The sequence below is a fragment of the Hyperolius riggenbachi genome, chromosome 5, assembly GCF_040937935.1.
Source record: "Hyperolius riggenbachi isolate aHypRig1 chromosome 5, aHypRig1.pri, whole genome shotgun sequence".
Taxonomy (NCBI): Eukaryota; Metazoa; Chordata; class Amphibia; order Anura; family Hyperoliidae; genus Hyperolius; species Hyperolius riggenbachi.
In genome coordinates, this window is record NC_090650.1 from 175248592 (window position 1) to 175267162 (window position 18571).

At 47.4% G+C, this 18571-nt stretch overlaps 1 protein-coding gene across 13 annotated transcripts in view; it reads right to left on the reverse strand.

Moving 5' to 3' along the window:
* The window catches only part of CTNND2 (catenin delta 2), a 2713436-nt gene that overhangs the window by 497281 nt on the left and 2197584 nt on the right, over window positions 1–18571 (reverse strand). For all 13 annotated transcript variants that reach the window (XR_011020838.1, XR_011020837.1, XM_068236432.1 and 10 more), the window contains one exon: window positions 6913–7036. Coding sequence is in view for 11 of the 13 variants with exons in the window: in XM_068236432.1 (XP_068092533.1) it covers window positions 6913–7036 (124 nt within the window). In the remaining 2 variants the exon portion in view is untranslated. The remainder of the gene's footprint in view (window positions 1–6912; window positions 7037–18571) is intronic.

Below are 18571 nucleotides of genomic sequence, written 5' to 3' on the forward strand. Positions count from 1 at the left end.
TTGCCCATTCATCTTCGGCAACAAGCTCCAAATCTTACAGGTTGGAGGGTCACCCTGATCTTTTAGCTTCTTTTCAGATTCTCAATTAGATTCAAGTCAGAACTCTGGCTGGGCCACTCCAACATTAATGTTGTTGTCTGCTAACCATTTCTTCACCACTTTTGCTGTGTGTTTGGGGTCATTGTCATGGATCCATCTGAAAATGGCGCCTGCGAATAATGGCGCACGGTGTTGCCGCTAATCCGTTTGCCGCTTATCGCTATTTAACGTTAAAGCCTTATTGTTATGTACCGTTAAAGCCTTATTGTTATTTAGCGTTAACACACAGAACCCTTTCTGTACCTATCCCTAACCCCTAAACCCCCCTGGTGGTGCCTAACCCTAACCACCCTCCTGGTGGTGCCTAACCCTAAGAACCCCCTGGTGGTGCCTAACCCTAAGACCCCCCTGGTGGTGCCTAACCCTAAGACCCCCCTAGTGGTGCCTAATCCTAACCACCCCCCTGGTGGTGCCTAACCCTAAGACCCCCCTGGTGGTGCCTAACCATAACCACCCCCCTGGTGGTGCCTAACCCTAAGACTCCCCCCCAGTGGTGCCTAACCCTAACCTTGACAGTGTTACATTAAATCCATTCACCGTTTTGCAGTTACATAACTTCTGCAGTTTGGCTTATGTAGGGCGCTATTGATAAATAACGTTGCTGTGGGCAATAACGTCTGCTGTTTGGCAAATGAACGGCACTATCGATAAATAACGTTAGTGTGTGCCACTATTGATAAATAACGTTAGTGTGTGCCGTTTTTCCTCTTTTTTCCCTGTGCGCCATTATTATGCAGTACTAACGATAAATAGCGATAAGCGTATCTTTTTAATGCGCCGCCATTTGTATGCATAGGCACTGTGCGCCATTATTCACTGATCCGCATTGTCATGCTGAAATGTCCACTGTTGGCAAAGGTGAAGTTTCTCTGCAGACTGCCTGATGTTGTTGTTGAGAACCCTTATGTATTGCTCTTTTTTCATGGTGCCGTTTACTGTGATTAGGTTCCCTGGTCCATTGGCTGAAAAACAAGCCCAAAGCATTAGGTTCCCACTACCATGTTTGACAGTGGGGATGGTGTTCTTTGAGTTGAAGGTTTATCCTTTTTTACTCCAAATTAAGGAAACGTTGTGACCAAACAATTCAATTCACAGAAGACCAGAAGTCTTCTTCTTTGTCCAGATGAGCACTTGCAAAGGTCAAACAAGCTTTTGTTTTAATTATTATCTATTGTATTTATAAAGCGCCAACATATTACGCAGCGCTGCACAATAGATAAGTGGGTTAACATACAAGGTAGGGCATACAGGAAACTTACAACAAAACAAGATCATGCAAATGATTTGATAACAGTCCAATGTCATAGGTCAAAATAGAGACTGTTCTAGTCCACAAGAGGGGTAATTGACAGTGAGATTGCATAATCAAGCTGGAAACACTAGGGAGGAGGGCCCTGCCAGAGGCTTACAATCTAAAGGGTGGGGGTGGAGACAATAGGTGCATCTGTTGAGAGGGTGTCTAACAGAACGAATATACTGAATGAGATTGAAAAGAAAAGGGGACGGGAAAAACACCGGGAGCCCGATCTGGTGTATTATCTCAGGTGTAGCTTCAATCAAGCGTTTAAGATAAGATCAATTATACTCACAAAGCCGGGTTGCATGTAAGGCAACCACTGTATGACGCATGTGGGAAAGTACCGTCCCCACTCGGCCTTGTGTTGAGGTTTTCCTCCGGTCGCAGCTCCTTCAGAAAAAATAACACCTATCAAGGTGTGTCCCCTGATCCACAGGGGAAGTTACTGATACAGAGAGGCAGGGAGGCGCCCTGGAGGGTACTTATCACAATGACGCCTAAGTTATATAAGGAAAATACCAGAACTAGACAAACCGAATTACCTCTAAGTCATCACATTGACGAGGAGTTTTCTGGGGACAGATAGTCCGGTCCGCCTGGTGCCCCCTGAACTTGAATTGGTCTCAATATAACACAATCCCCCAACACGAAGAGACAGCCCCATTCTACATTGAGAAATAAAAAATAAAAAATATGGGATGGACTAACGGTTATAGATTTATACCACTGCTTTAACCTGTAGTGCTCCCTATACACCCTTGACACTACAATTACTGTCTACAAGCTAGCTACTAGTATTATGGTCCACCTACAGATCTTAGACTTTATTTTTATCATGGCCAGGCACCCTGGAATCTACCCTCTCTTTTCTCCCTTCTCTCCCCCCTCCCCCCCCTCTCCCCACCCCCTTTCCCCCAAATAAACCCCCTTTCCCCCTCCCCCGGTCCCCATCCTTACTCTTTCCACCCGGTCCCCTCAATGCCTAACTTCCCCCCTCCCCCCCAGTCCTGTTCCATTTTCCCATTCCTCCCCCTCCCTCTGTCCGTCCCTTTCCCACACAAAAAGTAAAAAAGTATATATAAAAAAAAATTTTTTAAAAAAGAGGAAAAAAATAATAGCAAAAAGGAGAAGGATAAAGAATCCATAGGAATTATAGCCATCCCCAACTGAGATCAAATATGGGTTCAAACTTAGGACTTACTGCTATCTATATATTGCACTAATGCATATATTCTTTTAATGTTGTGTTGTTTTTGTTTTTTTGTGATTATTATTTTGCAGAAGTCTCCTACATTTCATACTTCTAATTGCGTTAAAGGAGGCACATTTTTTAAATAGATAGGTGGCGCTGTCACCTTTGTTTTTTACAATGTTTAGAACTCCGAATGCAACTTTAGTGGTCTCCACAAATATGGCAACATAATGCAGACTGTGGAATCCACCACAAAATGGCCGCCGCTCTAGCGTCCAGCGAGGTGCCTGTCTCCTAGGAGACCCGACTTCATGACGCCTGGCTGCGCATCCCAATCTAGGAGTGTGGTGACGTAGTCAGCTACGCCCCCACACCGTACGAACACGGACTTCCGCCCACACACATTATATGTGCAGGAAGCATCCACAGCAGCGCTCATGGGCGCCAAGCGGAGGATACTTCCACATTTGGTAAGCTGCCTACTCTATTTTTATCCCTTATAGCGAGAGATCGTTTTTCCGCAGTATCTATGCGGACACAGCGTGCCTCTATACCCTAACCCACCCTCCACTGTTCCGCAAATTCCCATAACCACACTATAAAGGCATCAATCATTGCCAGCACGAAGTAGGGATTTCCCTGTTGTTATTCCCTAAGAGATCTTTCCTGTCTGCTCCCACTAATCTCCCACACATACCACCCACTACTCTGAATGCGGTTCTTAGGCAGCCGAGGCTCAAAGATTACAACAGAACATAAGTTTAATAATGCCGAAGCAATATGCACTTTCTCATCAATAGAAAAGGCATTGTGTTTTTTTTTTTTTTTTTTTTTTTTTTTTTTTCTTATGCTGTTAACTAATAGTAATTTTTTAATTTTTTAATTTTTTAATTTCTTGTACACATTTTATATTTTGTAAATGCATAGTACTCATAGGTATGTGACTAATACTACCCTTGAATGTATATGCATATGGATTATGATATGATATTTTATTGCTATTATTTCTATTGTTTTTAATCTTGTAATTTACAGATGTGATGTTATGCCATCGTCTTAGTGCCCTGTCTATTTTTCTTTAAAGGCACAGTACACGACCTGATGAAGCGGTTGTAACCGCGAAACGCGTTGTCAATTATCGAAGTGCCTTATTAAAGTCCTTTTTCGTACATTATGGGACTGACTACTTATTTAAGGTAGGATCTGTCCAAACATTTATACCCATTGGTAGCAAAAACGGTCAAACTTAGACTGAAATATACTTTATTAGTTACCAATAACGAATCACCGACTTATCGGTGAAAAATTCGGTTTGTCTAGTTCTGGTATTTTCCTTATATAACTTAGGCGTCATTGTGATAAGTACCCTCCAGGGCGCCTCCCTGCCTCTCTATGTCTAACAGAACGTATTATGGTGCTGGTGTAGGCGGTATGCGAGCATGAAAAGGTGAGTCCTGAGAGCTTGTTTGAAGGTATTAAAGGTGGGGCGAGTCTGATGGCTGGTGGGAGCGAGTTCCAGAGAGTGGGGGCAGCCCTAGTGAAGTCCTGCAATCGTGCATGGGACTGAGATATGTGTAGTGCGACCGTGCGCAGGTCATTGGAGGATTGGAGAGGGCGGGCTGGTATGTGCCTGTGGACCAGATCTGGAGAAGCGGCATCCTCCTTGGTCTGCATCCCTGGAACCCAGCAGTGTGCAGTGTCCGTTGGATTGTCTGCCTTGAGACATTACCACCAGCAGAGTCCAGCTTCACCAGGATGGCCTTGGTGGTGATCATTGGATACTTTTTCACCTCTCACTATCCTCCTGGCCAGCACAGGTGTCACTATTGGCTTACAACCACGTCCTCTGAGATTTTCAACAGTGCGGAACATCTTGTATTTTTTAATAATACCTTGCTCTGTAACCACTGGAACTTGAAAACATTTAGAAATAGCTTGCAGCCCTTTCCTGACTTATGAACAGCCACAATGTGCAGCTGCAGGTCCTCACTGAGCTCCTTTGTCTAAGCCATGATGGTCCACAAACCAATTGCAGAGAGCTGCTGTTTTTCACCTGTTGAGTTGATTACAACAGCTGTTCCCAATTAATCAGGGTAATTAGAGTGCTTTAGAACAGCTTGAACTGTTTGGAATGGTATTGAACTGTGGATTTTCCCACAGACTGTGACAGTTTGTGAATGGCAGGGCCGGCCTTTGACCTGAGCGACCGGTGTGATCACTCAGGGCGCTGGCTTCCAGGGGGAGCTCCTGCCGCATGGAAGCTCCGCCCCCTGGTGCCGTGATAAGGGGCAAACATGATGCCCGTGCAGCCACCGTGATGGAGGGGGAGCCGCGGGGAGGGCAGCCCGACCTCTCCCTCCCTTCCTCTTCGGGCACTCTCCCTGCTCCCCCCTCCGATGCACACTGCAGCAGAGCCAGAGAAAACAACTCACCTCCCTGGTTCCGATCGCCGGCGCCTCTCACTTCCCGCTGGTCGCCTCTTCTACATTAGTTACTGATACACACTAAACTTCCTGTTAAGCAGGAAGTTTAGTGTGTATCAGTAACTAATGTAGAAGAGGCGACCAGCGGGAAGTGAGAGGCGCCGGCGATCGGAACCAGCGAGGGAGGTGAGTTGTTCTCTCTGGCTCTGCTGCAGTGTGCATCGGAGGGGGGAGCAGAGAGAGTGCCCGGAGAGGAAGGGAGGGAGAGGTCGGGCTGCCCTCCCCGCGGCTCCCCTCCAGTATGAGGGGGCACCTACCTACCTACCTACTCTATACTGGGGGCACCTACCTATCTAACCAATACTGGGGGGGCAGCTACCTATCTAATCTATACTGGGGGCACCTACCTATCTAACCTATACTGGGGGGGGCAGCTACCTATCTAATCTATACTGGGGGCACCTACCTATCTAACCTATACTGGGGGGGGGCAGCTACCTATCTAATCTATATTGGGGGCACCTACCTATCTAACCTATACTGGGGGGACAGCTACCTATCTAATCTATACTGGGGTCACCTACCTATCTAACCTATACTGGGGGGCAGCTACCTATCTAATCTATACTGGGGGGCAGCTACCTATCTAATCTATACTGGGGGGCAGCTATCTATCTAATCTATACTGGGGGCAGCTACCTATCTAATCTATACTGGGGGCAGCTACCTATCTAACCTATACTGGGGGCAGCTACCTATCTAACCTATACTTCAGGCAGCTACCTATCTAACCTATACTGGGGGCAGCTACCTATCTAATCTATACTGCGGGCCACCTACCTATCTAATCTATACTGCGGGCCACCTACCTATCTAATCTAGTGGCTGGATGGTGTACTGGTTAAGGGCTCTGACACGGGAGACCAGGGTTCGAATCTTGGCTCTGCCTGTTCAGTAAGCCAGTAATTCAGTAAGGAGTTCATTGGGCAAGACTCCCTAACACTGCTACTGCCTACTGAGTCCGCTCTAGTGGCTGCCTCGCAAGCGCTTTGAGTCCGACAGGAGAAAGGTGCTATACAAATACTGCCATTATACTGCGGGCCACCTACCTATCTAATCTATACTGGGGGCAGCAACCTATCTAATCTATACTGGGGGCAGTTACCTATCTAATCTATACTGGTGGCAGCTACCTATCTAACCTATATTGCAGGTACCTACCTATCTAACCTATACACTGAGGGCAGCTACCTATCTAACCTGTACTGGGGGCACCTACCTATCTAACCTATAGCTGGGACAAATGCCTATCTAACCTATACTGGGGAAAGTATACTGGCTACCTATACTGGGGGCACCTACCTGGCTAACCTATACTGGGAGGGATCTACAGCTGGCTACTTTTACTGGGTCACCTATGCCTGGCTACCTATACTGGGGGGGACTTATAGCTATATGTCAGGAATCAGGATGGACGGAGGCACGCCCCCCCCCCATTAGTGTATGTGTGTGGTGCGCTGAAACGCGAAGAGGATGAATTGGGGGGGCAGCAAAATCTGGTTACGCTCAGGGCGCTGTGAAACCTAAGGCCGGCCCTGGTGAATGGTATGAATACTTTTGAACTGGACACTTTTTGCTCAAATGTAAATAAAAGCTGAGAAATGTTTTTTCCCCCACAATAATGCCTCTAGTACATCATCTTATTATCTTTTGGGAGACACCTATGTCATCTACCATCACAAATACCTTGTTGGTTGAATAAAAGTAACCTTAAGTTAAAATTTGCCAGGGATATGAATAATTATGGGCAGCACTGTATCTGCTACACTTTGATTGTTGTACTAATATTCATTTTAACCAAAAATCCTCAGTAAAATGTATTTTACAAAAAAAAAAATTACCTGATCGATTGGGTGACATGCGAACAGGAGATATAGAAGGTGTCCGAGAGGAAGAATAAGGTCTTTGCCGCTCTCTTTCAATAGTTGAAGATGATGCTACAAACTGATACTGTGACCATCCATCCTAACAGACAAAAAGGAAATATTACCTGTAAGGAAACCTAAAGCTGTCGAAGTATGGAGGCTAATATTACAGACCATTGCAAAAAAACAAACAAAAAACAAACCAACAAACAGTCCCTGTTTTTCTTTGCTTCAGTACACATAACACCAAATGATTAAGTTGTCGTAACACAAAATACAATTACGGATCACTGCAGTGAAAACTTTATTCTGCTAACTCTATAGTTATTTATGCACAAAAGCAGAAACAAACTCTTTATTGATTTACTATGGTTAAAAAACAATGACGAAAACGGGAAAATTAGTGATCAAGCAAACCTGGACTGGAGTTTTAAATGTTAAGTACTCTTACAAATACTTTCAAATGTAGGAATAAAGGGCCTTGCTCTCACATGGTTATCTTCCTACCTCTCTGGAAGGTCCTTCACAGTCTCCTACTCAGATCAGATCTCTACTCCTCATGCTTTGTCTGTCGGGGTTCCTCAAGGCTCTGTCCTTGGTCCCCTCCTCTTTTCCATCTACATGCACGGTCTTGGTGACTTAATCAACTCATTCGGGTTTCAATACCACCTGTATGCAGACGATACGCAACTGTACCTCTCGGACACAGACCTTAACTCCCTCCTCAAACGTGTTCCTGACTGCTTGTTTGCTATATCCTCCTCCATGTCCTCTCGCTTCCTAAAACTTAATATGAGTAAAACGGAACTAATAATTTTTCCACCGTCTCTGGCCACCTCTCTGCCTGAAGTAACTATAAATGTTAATAACACTCCCATAACTTCAGTTCCCAAAGCACGGTGCTTGGGGGTAATATTCGACTCTTCTCTCTTTTATTCTTCATGTTCACTCCATAACCAGCTCCTGCCATCTCCAACTCAAAAATATATCTCGCATCCGTCCCTTTCTCACTCAAGACACAACCAAAATGTTAATACATGCTCTTATAATTTCTCATCTGGACTACTGCAACGTACTACTTTGTGGACTACCTTCTAACAAACTGGCCCCGCTCCAGTCGGTACTGAACTTAGCTGCTCGTCTCATTCATCTTTCTTCTTGATCTTCCTCTGCTGACCCTCTCTGTCAAGCTCTTCACTGGCTGCAAATTAACCAGAGGATCCAGTTCAAACTCCTAACCCTAATCTACAAAGCTCTCCACAATCTCTCTCCCCGGTACATGTCCTCACTAATTTCCAGATACAAACCCAATCGCAATCTCAGATCTGCACACGATCTTCTGCTGTCCTCCTCTAAAATCACCTCCTCACATTCACGCTTACAAGATTTTGCACGCGCTTCACCCCTTCTCTGGAATCCCCTCCCACAACACATCCGTCACTCGCCAAACCTTTGTTACTTTTTAAACGCTCTCTAAAAACTAATTTGTTCCGACAAGCATATGCGCTACCTTAGGCCACTTCCCTTTGTCCTAAGACCAAATTGCACTCCTACTAGGTATCTAGTATATTTTATCGTATACTACCCCTTCTCTTGTTTCCCCCCATTCCCTTCAGATTGTAAGCTCGCAAGGGCAGGGCTCTCTCCCCCTTTTGTGTCTTGGAAATCATTATACATTATATTCATCATGTTATTTTTATCACTGTCATTACAACTTCTGTATTTTGTATGCTGTATCATTTTTTGTATTTTGTCACAAATTATGTAACTTGTATATTGGTGTACACCATTGTCTGTATTATGTACCCCATGTTTGTTTCTTACTTTGTACAGCCCCACGGAATATGTTGGCGCTTTATAAATCAATAATAATAATAATAATAATAATAATAATGTTAAAACTGGCTACTATGGGTTAATAGTTAGGAAATTAGCAGTGTCAGAGAAGTGTAATCAGAGTAAAGAAACAGTTTGTTCAATGGCGTAGCTAAGGAGCTGTGGGCTCCGATACAAGTTTTACAATGCCCCTCCCCCCCCAAAAAAAAGCATTCTATACATAGCAATTGATACGGCGTACCAAAAACTGCCAATGGCAACTACAGTGTCAGAGGTGCAAGAAAGGGATGGGGAACAGTTAATAATTACCACTATTCAAAGTATCTATAGAAGTGATTATTATGAGCACAGGACCAATAAAGAGCTAATATTGTAGTTGAGGGAGGGCCCTTCAGGGAATGCACAGTGTTCAGAGGGCATGTACCATCAACATCTACAATGCAGAGAAATTAGTTAACTGGCTTACACAGCACACCACATCTTCTACAGCTTCCTCACGGAACCTCCTTAACGGACCATCCTCCTCCTGCTCTGATTCAGGCACCCCACAACAACTTACCACCCCTTGCCCGGCAGCCCAAACCACAACCCCTAGCACCACAGCTGCTCCCCTTGATATGTTATTCACACATCCATGTGAGGAATTTACTGATGCACAACCATTATTGGCAGAAGATGAACGCAATAAGGATGTAACACAATGTGATATGTCTCAGTCAGGCGTCAGTACACACGTAGATGTAAGGTGTGAGGATGATGATGATGATGATGTACGACCCGTTATTGGTGCCTATTTGGAGGTGTCTGAGACAAGTGAAGCAGTTGATGATGATGACAATGTGTCCATGGACGTCACGTGGGTGCCCGCAAGAGGAAATGAAGAACAGGGGGACAGCTCAGATGGAAAGATAGCGAGGAGGAGAAGACGAGTTGTTTTAAGTAGCAGGGGGGGCATTGTCGCAAGGAGCTAGTGGCACTGTCAGACAGCATGTATTGGCACCTGGGGTCAGCCAGCCAACACGCCCTTCAACGCCTGCTGTTGCCACCACCAGAATACCATCATTCCAAAACTCACCGGTATGGCATTTCTTTTGTGTGTCTGCCTCTGATAGCAGCGATGCCATCTGCAACCTCTGCCAAAAGAAAGAGTCGTGTGAAGTCAAACACCCACCTAGGGACAACTGTTTTCCGAAGGCACCTGATTGCAAAACACAAACATCAATGGGATGCACACATGAATAAAAGCAGCACACAAACTCAAAGCCACCCTCCCCCTCCTGGTCCATGTCAACCTTTGCTGTCCTTGCCCCCTCTAAACCACCCTACACTCCGCCACCTCTCACCTTAAGCAGTTCCTGCTCATCATCTGCCCACAGCAGTCAGCTTCACCCGGCATCTGACAGCTGGCTTGTCGGAACGGTTAGGCCACCAGCTGGTGGAGTCTGAGGCCTTCAGAAAATGTGTTGCCATTGGGACACTGCAGTGGAAGGTACTGGGCAGAAACTTATTTTCTAAAAAGGCAATCCACAACCCATACCATCATGTGGAAAGACAAGTCGTGGCATCTCTGTGTTGGGGCAAGGGTTCATATGACCACTGATTCCTGGTCTGCAAAGCACAATCAGGGCAGGTATATCACGTACACTGTGCATTGGGTCAACCTGTTGATGGCTGCCACGCCGACTTGCAGAAAGTCCTGCTGCCACCTCCTCTTCTCCTCCTACTCCTACTCCATCCTCTTCGCTATCCTCCTCAGCTGAGTCCTCCTCTTCTGCTGCTGTGGCTTTCTCTACAACTGGTTCTGCACCCCCCCCCCCCCAGGTCAGCGCTCTGCACCCCCATTGCTCCACCACTGAACTATTGCATATCTCTGTGTCTGATACTACACAGCCCACTGACACCCAGCGCTGTCCCCACTACTATAATTGTGTGCCACATTACACACAAACAGAGTAGTACTCCAGTGACTTATTTACGACTATATTTTGTTTGAGCACAGAACCTCCTTGATGCACCATCCTCCTCCTGCTCTGATTCAGGCACCCAACAACAACTTACCACCACTCGCCCGGTGGTAAGTTGTTGTGGGCCTATTCCACATCCCAGGTATGATGGTGTCACGCTGTCTTGGGGATGACTTGCCTGAAAGCCGAGAGTCACACTGGACCAACTCTCCTCGCCACTCTGAACAAACAGGTGGATCTTTGGGTGACCCCCCACAAACTGGAGATTGGCAAAGTTGTGTGTGACAGCGGAAGCAATCTGTTGGCGGCGTTGAACTTGGACAAGTTAACACATGTGCCCTGCATGGCACTTGTGTTGAATATTATTATACAACAATTTGTGTGTAACTACCCAGGCTTACAGGAGGTCCTCCAGCAGTCCAGGAAGTTGTGTGACCATTTGAGGCGTTCCTAAAAAGCCATGGCAAACTTTTCAGAGATTAGCAGGAAAAGAACCTGCCAGTGAGGTGCTTGATTTGCGACAACCCAACTCGCTGGAATTAAACGTTGTTGATGTTCAACCAACTGGTCCAACAAGAAAAAGCCGTCAACGATTATCTATACGAGTACGGCGGTAGGAAAGGCCGTGCAGATCTGGGGATTTTTTTTCCATGTTATTGGAGGCTCATGGGCAATGCCTGCAGGCTCATGCGTCCATTTGAGGAGGTGGCAAACCTGGTAAGTCGCATTGAAGGCACCATCAGCGACCTGAACCCATACACGTTCTTCCTGGAGCGTGCCCTGCGAAGAGTGTTGGATCAGGCCATAGAGGAGCGTGACCAGGAAGAGGAAGAGTTGTGGGCACCATCACCACCAGATCCAGACTTGTTCTCCACACCTGCTGTATTTGCAGCAACGCAGAGGGAGGAGTTGTCTGAGGAAGAGGAGTCAGAGGAGGAAGGTGGCTTTGAGGAGGAGGAGGAAGAACAACAGGTGTCCCAGGGGGCTTGCGGTCAACTTTTGTGGCTGGGGGAGAACAAGACCTTTCGTGAGCTCAGTGAGGAAGAGGATCTGGCTTGCTCGACATCTCGACATTGTGCAAATGGGGTCTTTCATGCGGTCCTGCCTGTTGAAGGTCGCCCATATAAAAAAAGCTCAAGGACAAGTACCTGTACTTAGTGGCAACGCTACTGGACCCTCAGTATAAGCACAAAGTTGGGGATCTGTTACCAAATCACAATCAGTCGGAAAGGATGCACAAGTTCCACATCAGCCTGCGAAGTACTGCTGTAACCTCACCCTTGAACGAAGTGTACAGCAAACAGTAAAGAGGTGCCAGGAATTCTCCCACAGCCACACTGGCAAAGACAGTACACTCTTGCAATGTGTTGGTGATGTCGGACATGCACAATTATTTTTTGTCCAACGCATCACCACAGCTCGGTATCCACCCTAAGAGAACGCCTTGACTGACAAGTAGTGGACTACCTGGCCTTAACTGCCGATATCAACACTCTGAGGAGCGATGAACCTCTGAACTATTGGGTGCGTTGGCTTGACCTGTGGCCTGAGCTATCACAATTTGCCATCGAACTTCTCTCTTGCCCCGCCTCAAGCGTCCTGTCAGTTAGGACCTTCAGCACAGCAGGAAAGATTGTCACTGAGAAGAGAAGTCGCCTAGATCAAAAAAGTGTTGATTACCTCACCTTTATTAAAATGAATGAGGCATGGATCCCAGAGGGCTACTGCTTGCCCAAAGACTTGTAAGTCAGTCCCCATCCAGCATCTCTGCATGCCGCATGACTGACTGACTGACTTCTCCGCCACCACAAACAGGGTCCAGACCAGGACTCAACAGGTGGATCCTGAATTTTTAAGGCATTTGGTCTGTCAGTGTGAAGCGGGCATAACCCTTACATTACCATTCTGGAAATGTAAAATCAGAATGGTCAGGGCAGGTATATCACCCCCAGCTCCCCAGGGCCTATTCCACATCCCAGTGCACTAATAACTACATAAGAATTATTTTTTTCTAAATAACACAATTACATTTTTTTATACATAACATTGACATTCTTTCTAAATAACAATTACATTTTTTTTCTAAATAACATTGACTGTTTTATCTCAAATTAAATTAAATTAACTAAATTAAATTGGAGTTGGTGACACCACTACGAATGGCAGGCAGGCCTGCAGGCCTGCTGTCAGTCTGCCACCTGCTGACTCTCACTGGCAAGCCTCCACTGCATGTCTGCATTGGAGTTGGTGACACCACCACGAATGGCAGGCAGGCCTGCTTCCAGCCTGACACTTGCTGACCACCACTGACAAGCTTCCACTGCCTGGCTCTGCATTGGAGTTGGTGACACCACCATGAATGGCAGGCAGGCCTGCTGCCAGCCTGCCACCTGGTGACCCTCACTGACAAGCCTCCACTGTGTGCCTCTGCATTGGAGTTGATGACACCACTACGAATAGCAGGCAGGCCTGCTGCCAGCCTGCCAACTGCTGTCCACCACTGGCAAGCCTCCACTGCATTGCTCTGCATTGGAGTTGGAGACACCACTACGAATGGCAGGCAGGCTTGCTGCCAGCCTGCCACCTGCTGACCCTCACTGGCAAGCCTCCATTTTGTGGCTTTGCATTGGAGTTGGTGACACCACTATGAATGGCAGACCGGCCTGCTGCCAGCCTGCCACCTGGTGACCCTCACTGACAAGCCTCCACTGTGTGCCTCTGCATTGGAGTTGGTGACACCACTACGAATAGCAGGCAGGCCTGCTGCCAGCCTGCCAACTGCTGTCCACCACTGGCAAGCCTCCACTGCATTGCTCTGCATTAGAGTTGGTGACACCATAACGAATGGCAGGCAGGCCTGCTGCCAGCCTGACACCTGATGACATTTTATGGCAAGCCTCCACTGTGTGGCTCTGCATTGGAGTTGGTGACACCTCTATGAAGGGCAGGCAGGCCTGTTGCCAGCCTGCCACCTGGTGACCCTCACTGGCAAGCCTCCACTGCATGGCTCTGCAATGTAGTTGGTGATACCACTACGAATGGCAGTCAGGCCTGCCGCCAGTCTACCGCCTGTTGAACCTCACTGGCAAGCCTCCACTGCGTGGCTCTGCATTAGAGTGGCAGTAAAAAAATGTTTGTAAATGATTGAATTGACATTTTTTTCCCCCCCAAAAAATATATATTTTTTATAAATAAAAATTACACTTTTTCTTAAATTAAACGCCCACGCTTAAATTAAATTAAATTAAATAAAAAAATTAAATTAAATTAAAAGCACCCACACACCTAAGGGCCTTACAGACCTGTTAGCGCTCAATCTCGGTAAACGCAGCGTTTGGTCTGTCAGTGTTAAGCAGACATAACCCTTACATTACCACTCTGGACATTTAAAAGCAGTTCTTTATTCCACCAGTTGAGGAATGTACTGTGATTTCTGCACCTTAGGGATAGAGATGGCTTGAACCTCCGATTTTAGGTTCGCGAACTTCCGCAAAAGTTTGCATTCGCGCGAACCATGCGAACCGCAATAGACTTCAATGGGCAGGCGAACTTTCAAAACTACAAACACTAATTCTGGCCACAAAAGTGATGGAAAAGTTTCAAGGGGTCCAACACCTTGAGGGGGGCATGGCAGAGTGGGATACACGCCAAAAGTCCTGGGGAAAATTACAGATTTGATGCACAGCAGGATTTTAAGGGCAGAAAACACATTGCATTGCTAAATTAGAGGCATAAAGTGCTTTAAAACATCTTGCGTGTGTATACATCAATCAGGTAGTGTAATTAGTATACTGCTTCACACTGACAGATGGCGGAACGCCCGCAAACAGCTGTTTGTAACGCACCGCAAACAGCTGTTTGTGTAGTGATCGCCATGCTGGACTGGTGCGCACCATGGCGAGAGTGCAGGCGATGGCAGTTTTCAAGCACATATGGTCGGACTGAGGTAGCTCAATGACAGAACAGTGACTGAGTGTCCAGCTGATCGAATTTGGTCTGTCCACAATGAAGCAACAACCTTATTATCTTGGGGCAGGTGTGCCCCCAACACACTCCATATAGCTGCAGTGGTGTACCCAGGGTATTTGGCACCCGGTGCTGATTATCCACAGTCACCCCCCCCCCCACCCCCCCCGTAAATTGGGGCTACGTTGTGCGGCGAAAAATGTGTGTGGTCATAGACCAAAATGTGGGTGTGGTCACGGGTGGTGACAAGTTTACATGAATTTAGCAATGTTGGGACATTAGATTAGGACAGTGGTGACGAAAAGTCACTTATTTAAACTAAATACAAACATTTTAACTCATACATGAACCCAAGTTGAAAATAAACTATGAAGATAAACAATTTCATCCATTCTACTCCTGAAAAATGTATTTTTTTATAGAACCCCCTAGTTTTATTTTCTGTTTTAAAAAGCTAAAAAAAAGTAGGTTTAATGCTATTGTCTCATATGATGATGATTCAGCATTTCCCATAGTCTCGCAGTTAACAATCATGAGGCCCCCAACAAGACAAATTCAGCAATCATGAGGCCCCCAACAAATCATGAGGCCTATATTACTATAAATATTCCTATGTTACATTCCCTATATTACTATAAATATTCCTATGTTACATTTATAGGTGAGACTCTGAATTAATTTATTAGGTTGAGATCCCACTTATTGTATATATAAATCATGAGGCCCCCAACAAGACAAATTCAGCAATCATGAGGCCACCAACAAGACAAATTCAGCAATCTTGAGCCCCCCAACAAATCACGCAGTCCCCAACAACACAAATTCAGCAATCTTGAGGCCCCCAACAAGACAAATCCAGTAACCATGAGTCCCCCAACAAGACAAATTCAGCAGTCATGAGGCACATAAATAGACAGCATTTCACATAAATGGGCAGAATGCCCCCTTAATATGGTAGACACCTCTCACCTGGCTTCTGAATTCTCCTCTACTGGCTGCTGTGCCTGGCTAGCAATACTATTTTTGTCTGGATTGGGGATGATGTGTGGCTGAAAGTACGGTGACCATACGTCCTGCTTTACCCGGGACGCGTCCCGCCTTTGGGGGGCGCTGTCCCAGGCTGCATGAGGTCCCGGGAAACGTCCCGCTTTTAGCAGCGGGACGTCCCGGCCTCGGGACGCTGGTCACCGTACTATGAACTAGCTGCAGCGTCTCCTAGACGCTGCACTAGTTCATTCCCCGCGCGCGCCGCATCCCCCCTATTTTCCGGTGCGCCGCAGCTGCCCCCCATACCCCCCGACCCTGTCCCAGGTTGAGTCTACAAAAATCTGGTCACTCTACTGAAAAGCCTGGCAGTGATGCTGTGGCCTGACTGGCAGTGATGCTGTGGCTGGGCTGGCTGGTGGTGATGCTGTGGCTGGGCTGGCTGGCGGTGATGTTGTGGCTGGGCTGGCTGGCGGTGATGCTGGGCTGTGCTTGGCTGGTTGAAGTAAATGCTGGCCTGACTGGTGGTGATGCTGTGGCCTTTTTGCCAGTGATTCTGGGCTGGTTGGCTGGTGGTGATTTTGGGCTGGCTGGCCTAGATAGTTTAGGTAGTGAGAGGTACCCCCTAGTTTAGGTAGCGCCAGGAGCCCCCCAGTTTAGGTAGTGACAGGAGCCCCCCAGTTTAGGTAGTTACAGGAGCCCCCCAGTTCAGGTAGTGACAGGAGCCCCCCAGCTCAATTAGTGACTGGAGCCCACCAGTTCAGTTAGTGACAGGTACCCCCCTATTTAGGTAGTGACAGGAGCCCCCAGTGTATGTAGTGACAGGTGCCCGCCAGTTTAGGTAGTGACAGGTGCCCCCCAGTTCAGGTAGTGACAGGAGCTCCCAGTTCAGCTAGTGACTGGTAACCCCCAGTGTATGTAGTGACGTGACCCCCAGTGTATGTAGTGAGTAGTGACAGGGACCCCCAGTTTAGATAGTGACAGGCACCCCCCAGGTTAGATAGTGACATGGACCCCCAGGTTAGATAGTGACAGGGACCCCCAGGTTAGATAGTGACAGGGACCCCCAGGTTAGATAGTGACAGGCACGCCCCAGGTTAGATAGTGACATGGACCCCCAGGTTAGATAGTGACAGGGACCCCCAGGTTAGATAGTGACAGGGACCCCCAGGTTAGATAGTGACAGGCACCCCCCAGGTTAGATAGTGACATGGACCCCCAGGTTAGATAGTGACAGGGACCCCCAGGTTAGATAGTGACAGACAACCCCCAGGTTAGTGACAGGGACCCCCCCCAGGTTAGATAGTGACAGGGACCCCCCAGGTTAGATAGTGACAGGCACCCCCCAGGTTAGATAGTGACAGACACCCCCCAGGTTAGTGACAGGGACCCCCCAGGTTAGATAGTGACAGGGACCCCCCAGGTTAGATAGTGACAGGCACCCCCCAGCTTAGATAGTGGCAGGCACCCCCCAGCTTAGATAGTGACAGGGACCCCAGGTTAGATAGTGACAGGGACCCCCAGGTTAGATAGTGACAGGCACCCCCAGGTTAGATAGTGACAGGCACCCCCAGCTTAGATAGTGACAGGGACCCCCAGGTTAGATAGTGACAGGGACCCCCAGGTTAGATAGTGCCAGGCACCCCCCAGGTTAGATAGTGACAGGGACCCCCCAGGTTAGATAGTGACAGGGACTCCTAGGTTAGATAGTGACAGGTTAGAGAGTGCCAGGGACCCCCCAGGTTAGATAGTGACAGGGACCCCTCAGGTTAGATAGTGACAGGGACCCCCCAGGTTAGATAGTGACAGGGACCCCCCCCCCCAGGTTAGATAGTGACAGGGACCCCCAGGTTAGATAGTGACAGGGACCCCCCAGGTTAGATAGTGACAGGGACCCCCAGGTTAGATAGTGACAGGGACCCCCCAGGTTAGATAGTGACAGGGACCCCCAGGTTAGATAGTGATATGGACCCCCAGGTTCGTTAGTGACAGGCACCCCCCAGGTTAGATAGTGACAGGGACCCCCCAGATTAGATAGTGACAGGGACCCCCCAGGTTAGATAGTGACAGGCACCCCCCAGCTTAGATAGTGACAGGGACTCCCAGGTTAGATAGTAGAAGCAGTAAAGTGTTGTACCGTGTTAGCCATGAGTAAAAGCAAGAAGTTTTGAATCAGGATGATACCATTCATTGGCTAACTTAGAGATGGATAAACAGTGAGCTTTCGACTTATAAAAAGCCTTCGTCGGACTGGTTCCTGACCAGAACTGAAAAACACAGCTTATATACACTGACATACAGAGGAGAAACATTCTTTAGCAAACATAAATGTAATTAGATGCCTTAACTGTTACTGAGGAGCCTCAGTAACAGTTAAGGCATCTAATTACATTTATGTTTGCTAAAGAATGTTTCTCCTCTGTATGTCAGTGTATATAAGCTGTGTTTTTCAGTTCTGGTCAGGAACCAGTCCGACGAAGGCTTTTTATAAGTCGAAAGGTTAGATAGTGACAGGGACCCCCAGGTTAGATAGTGACAGGCACCCCCCAGGTTAGATAGTGACAGGCACCCCCCAGGTAAGATAGTGACAGGCACTCCCCAGCTTAGATAGTGACAGGGACCCCCAAGTTAGATAGTGACAGGGACCCCCAGGTTAGATAGTGACAGGCACCTCCCAGGTTAGATAGTGACAGGCACCACCCAGGTTAGATAGTGACAGGGACCCCCCAGGTTAGATAGTGACAGGGACCCCCAGGTTAGATAGTGACAGGGACCCCAGGTTAGATAGTGACAGGTTAGATAGTGACAGGGACCCCCAGGTCAGATATTGACAGGGACCCCCATGTTAGATATTGACAGGGACCCCCCAGGATAGATAGTGACAG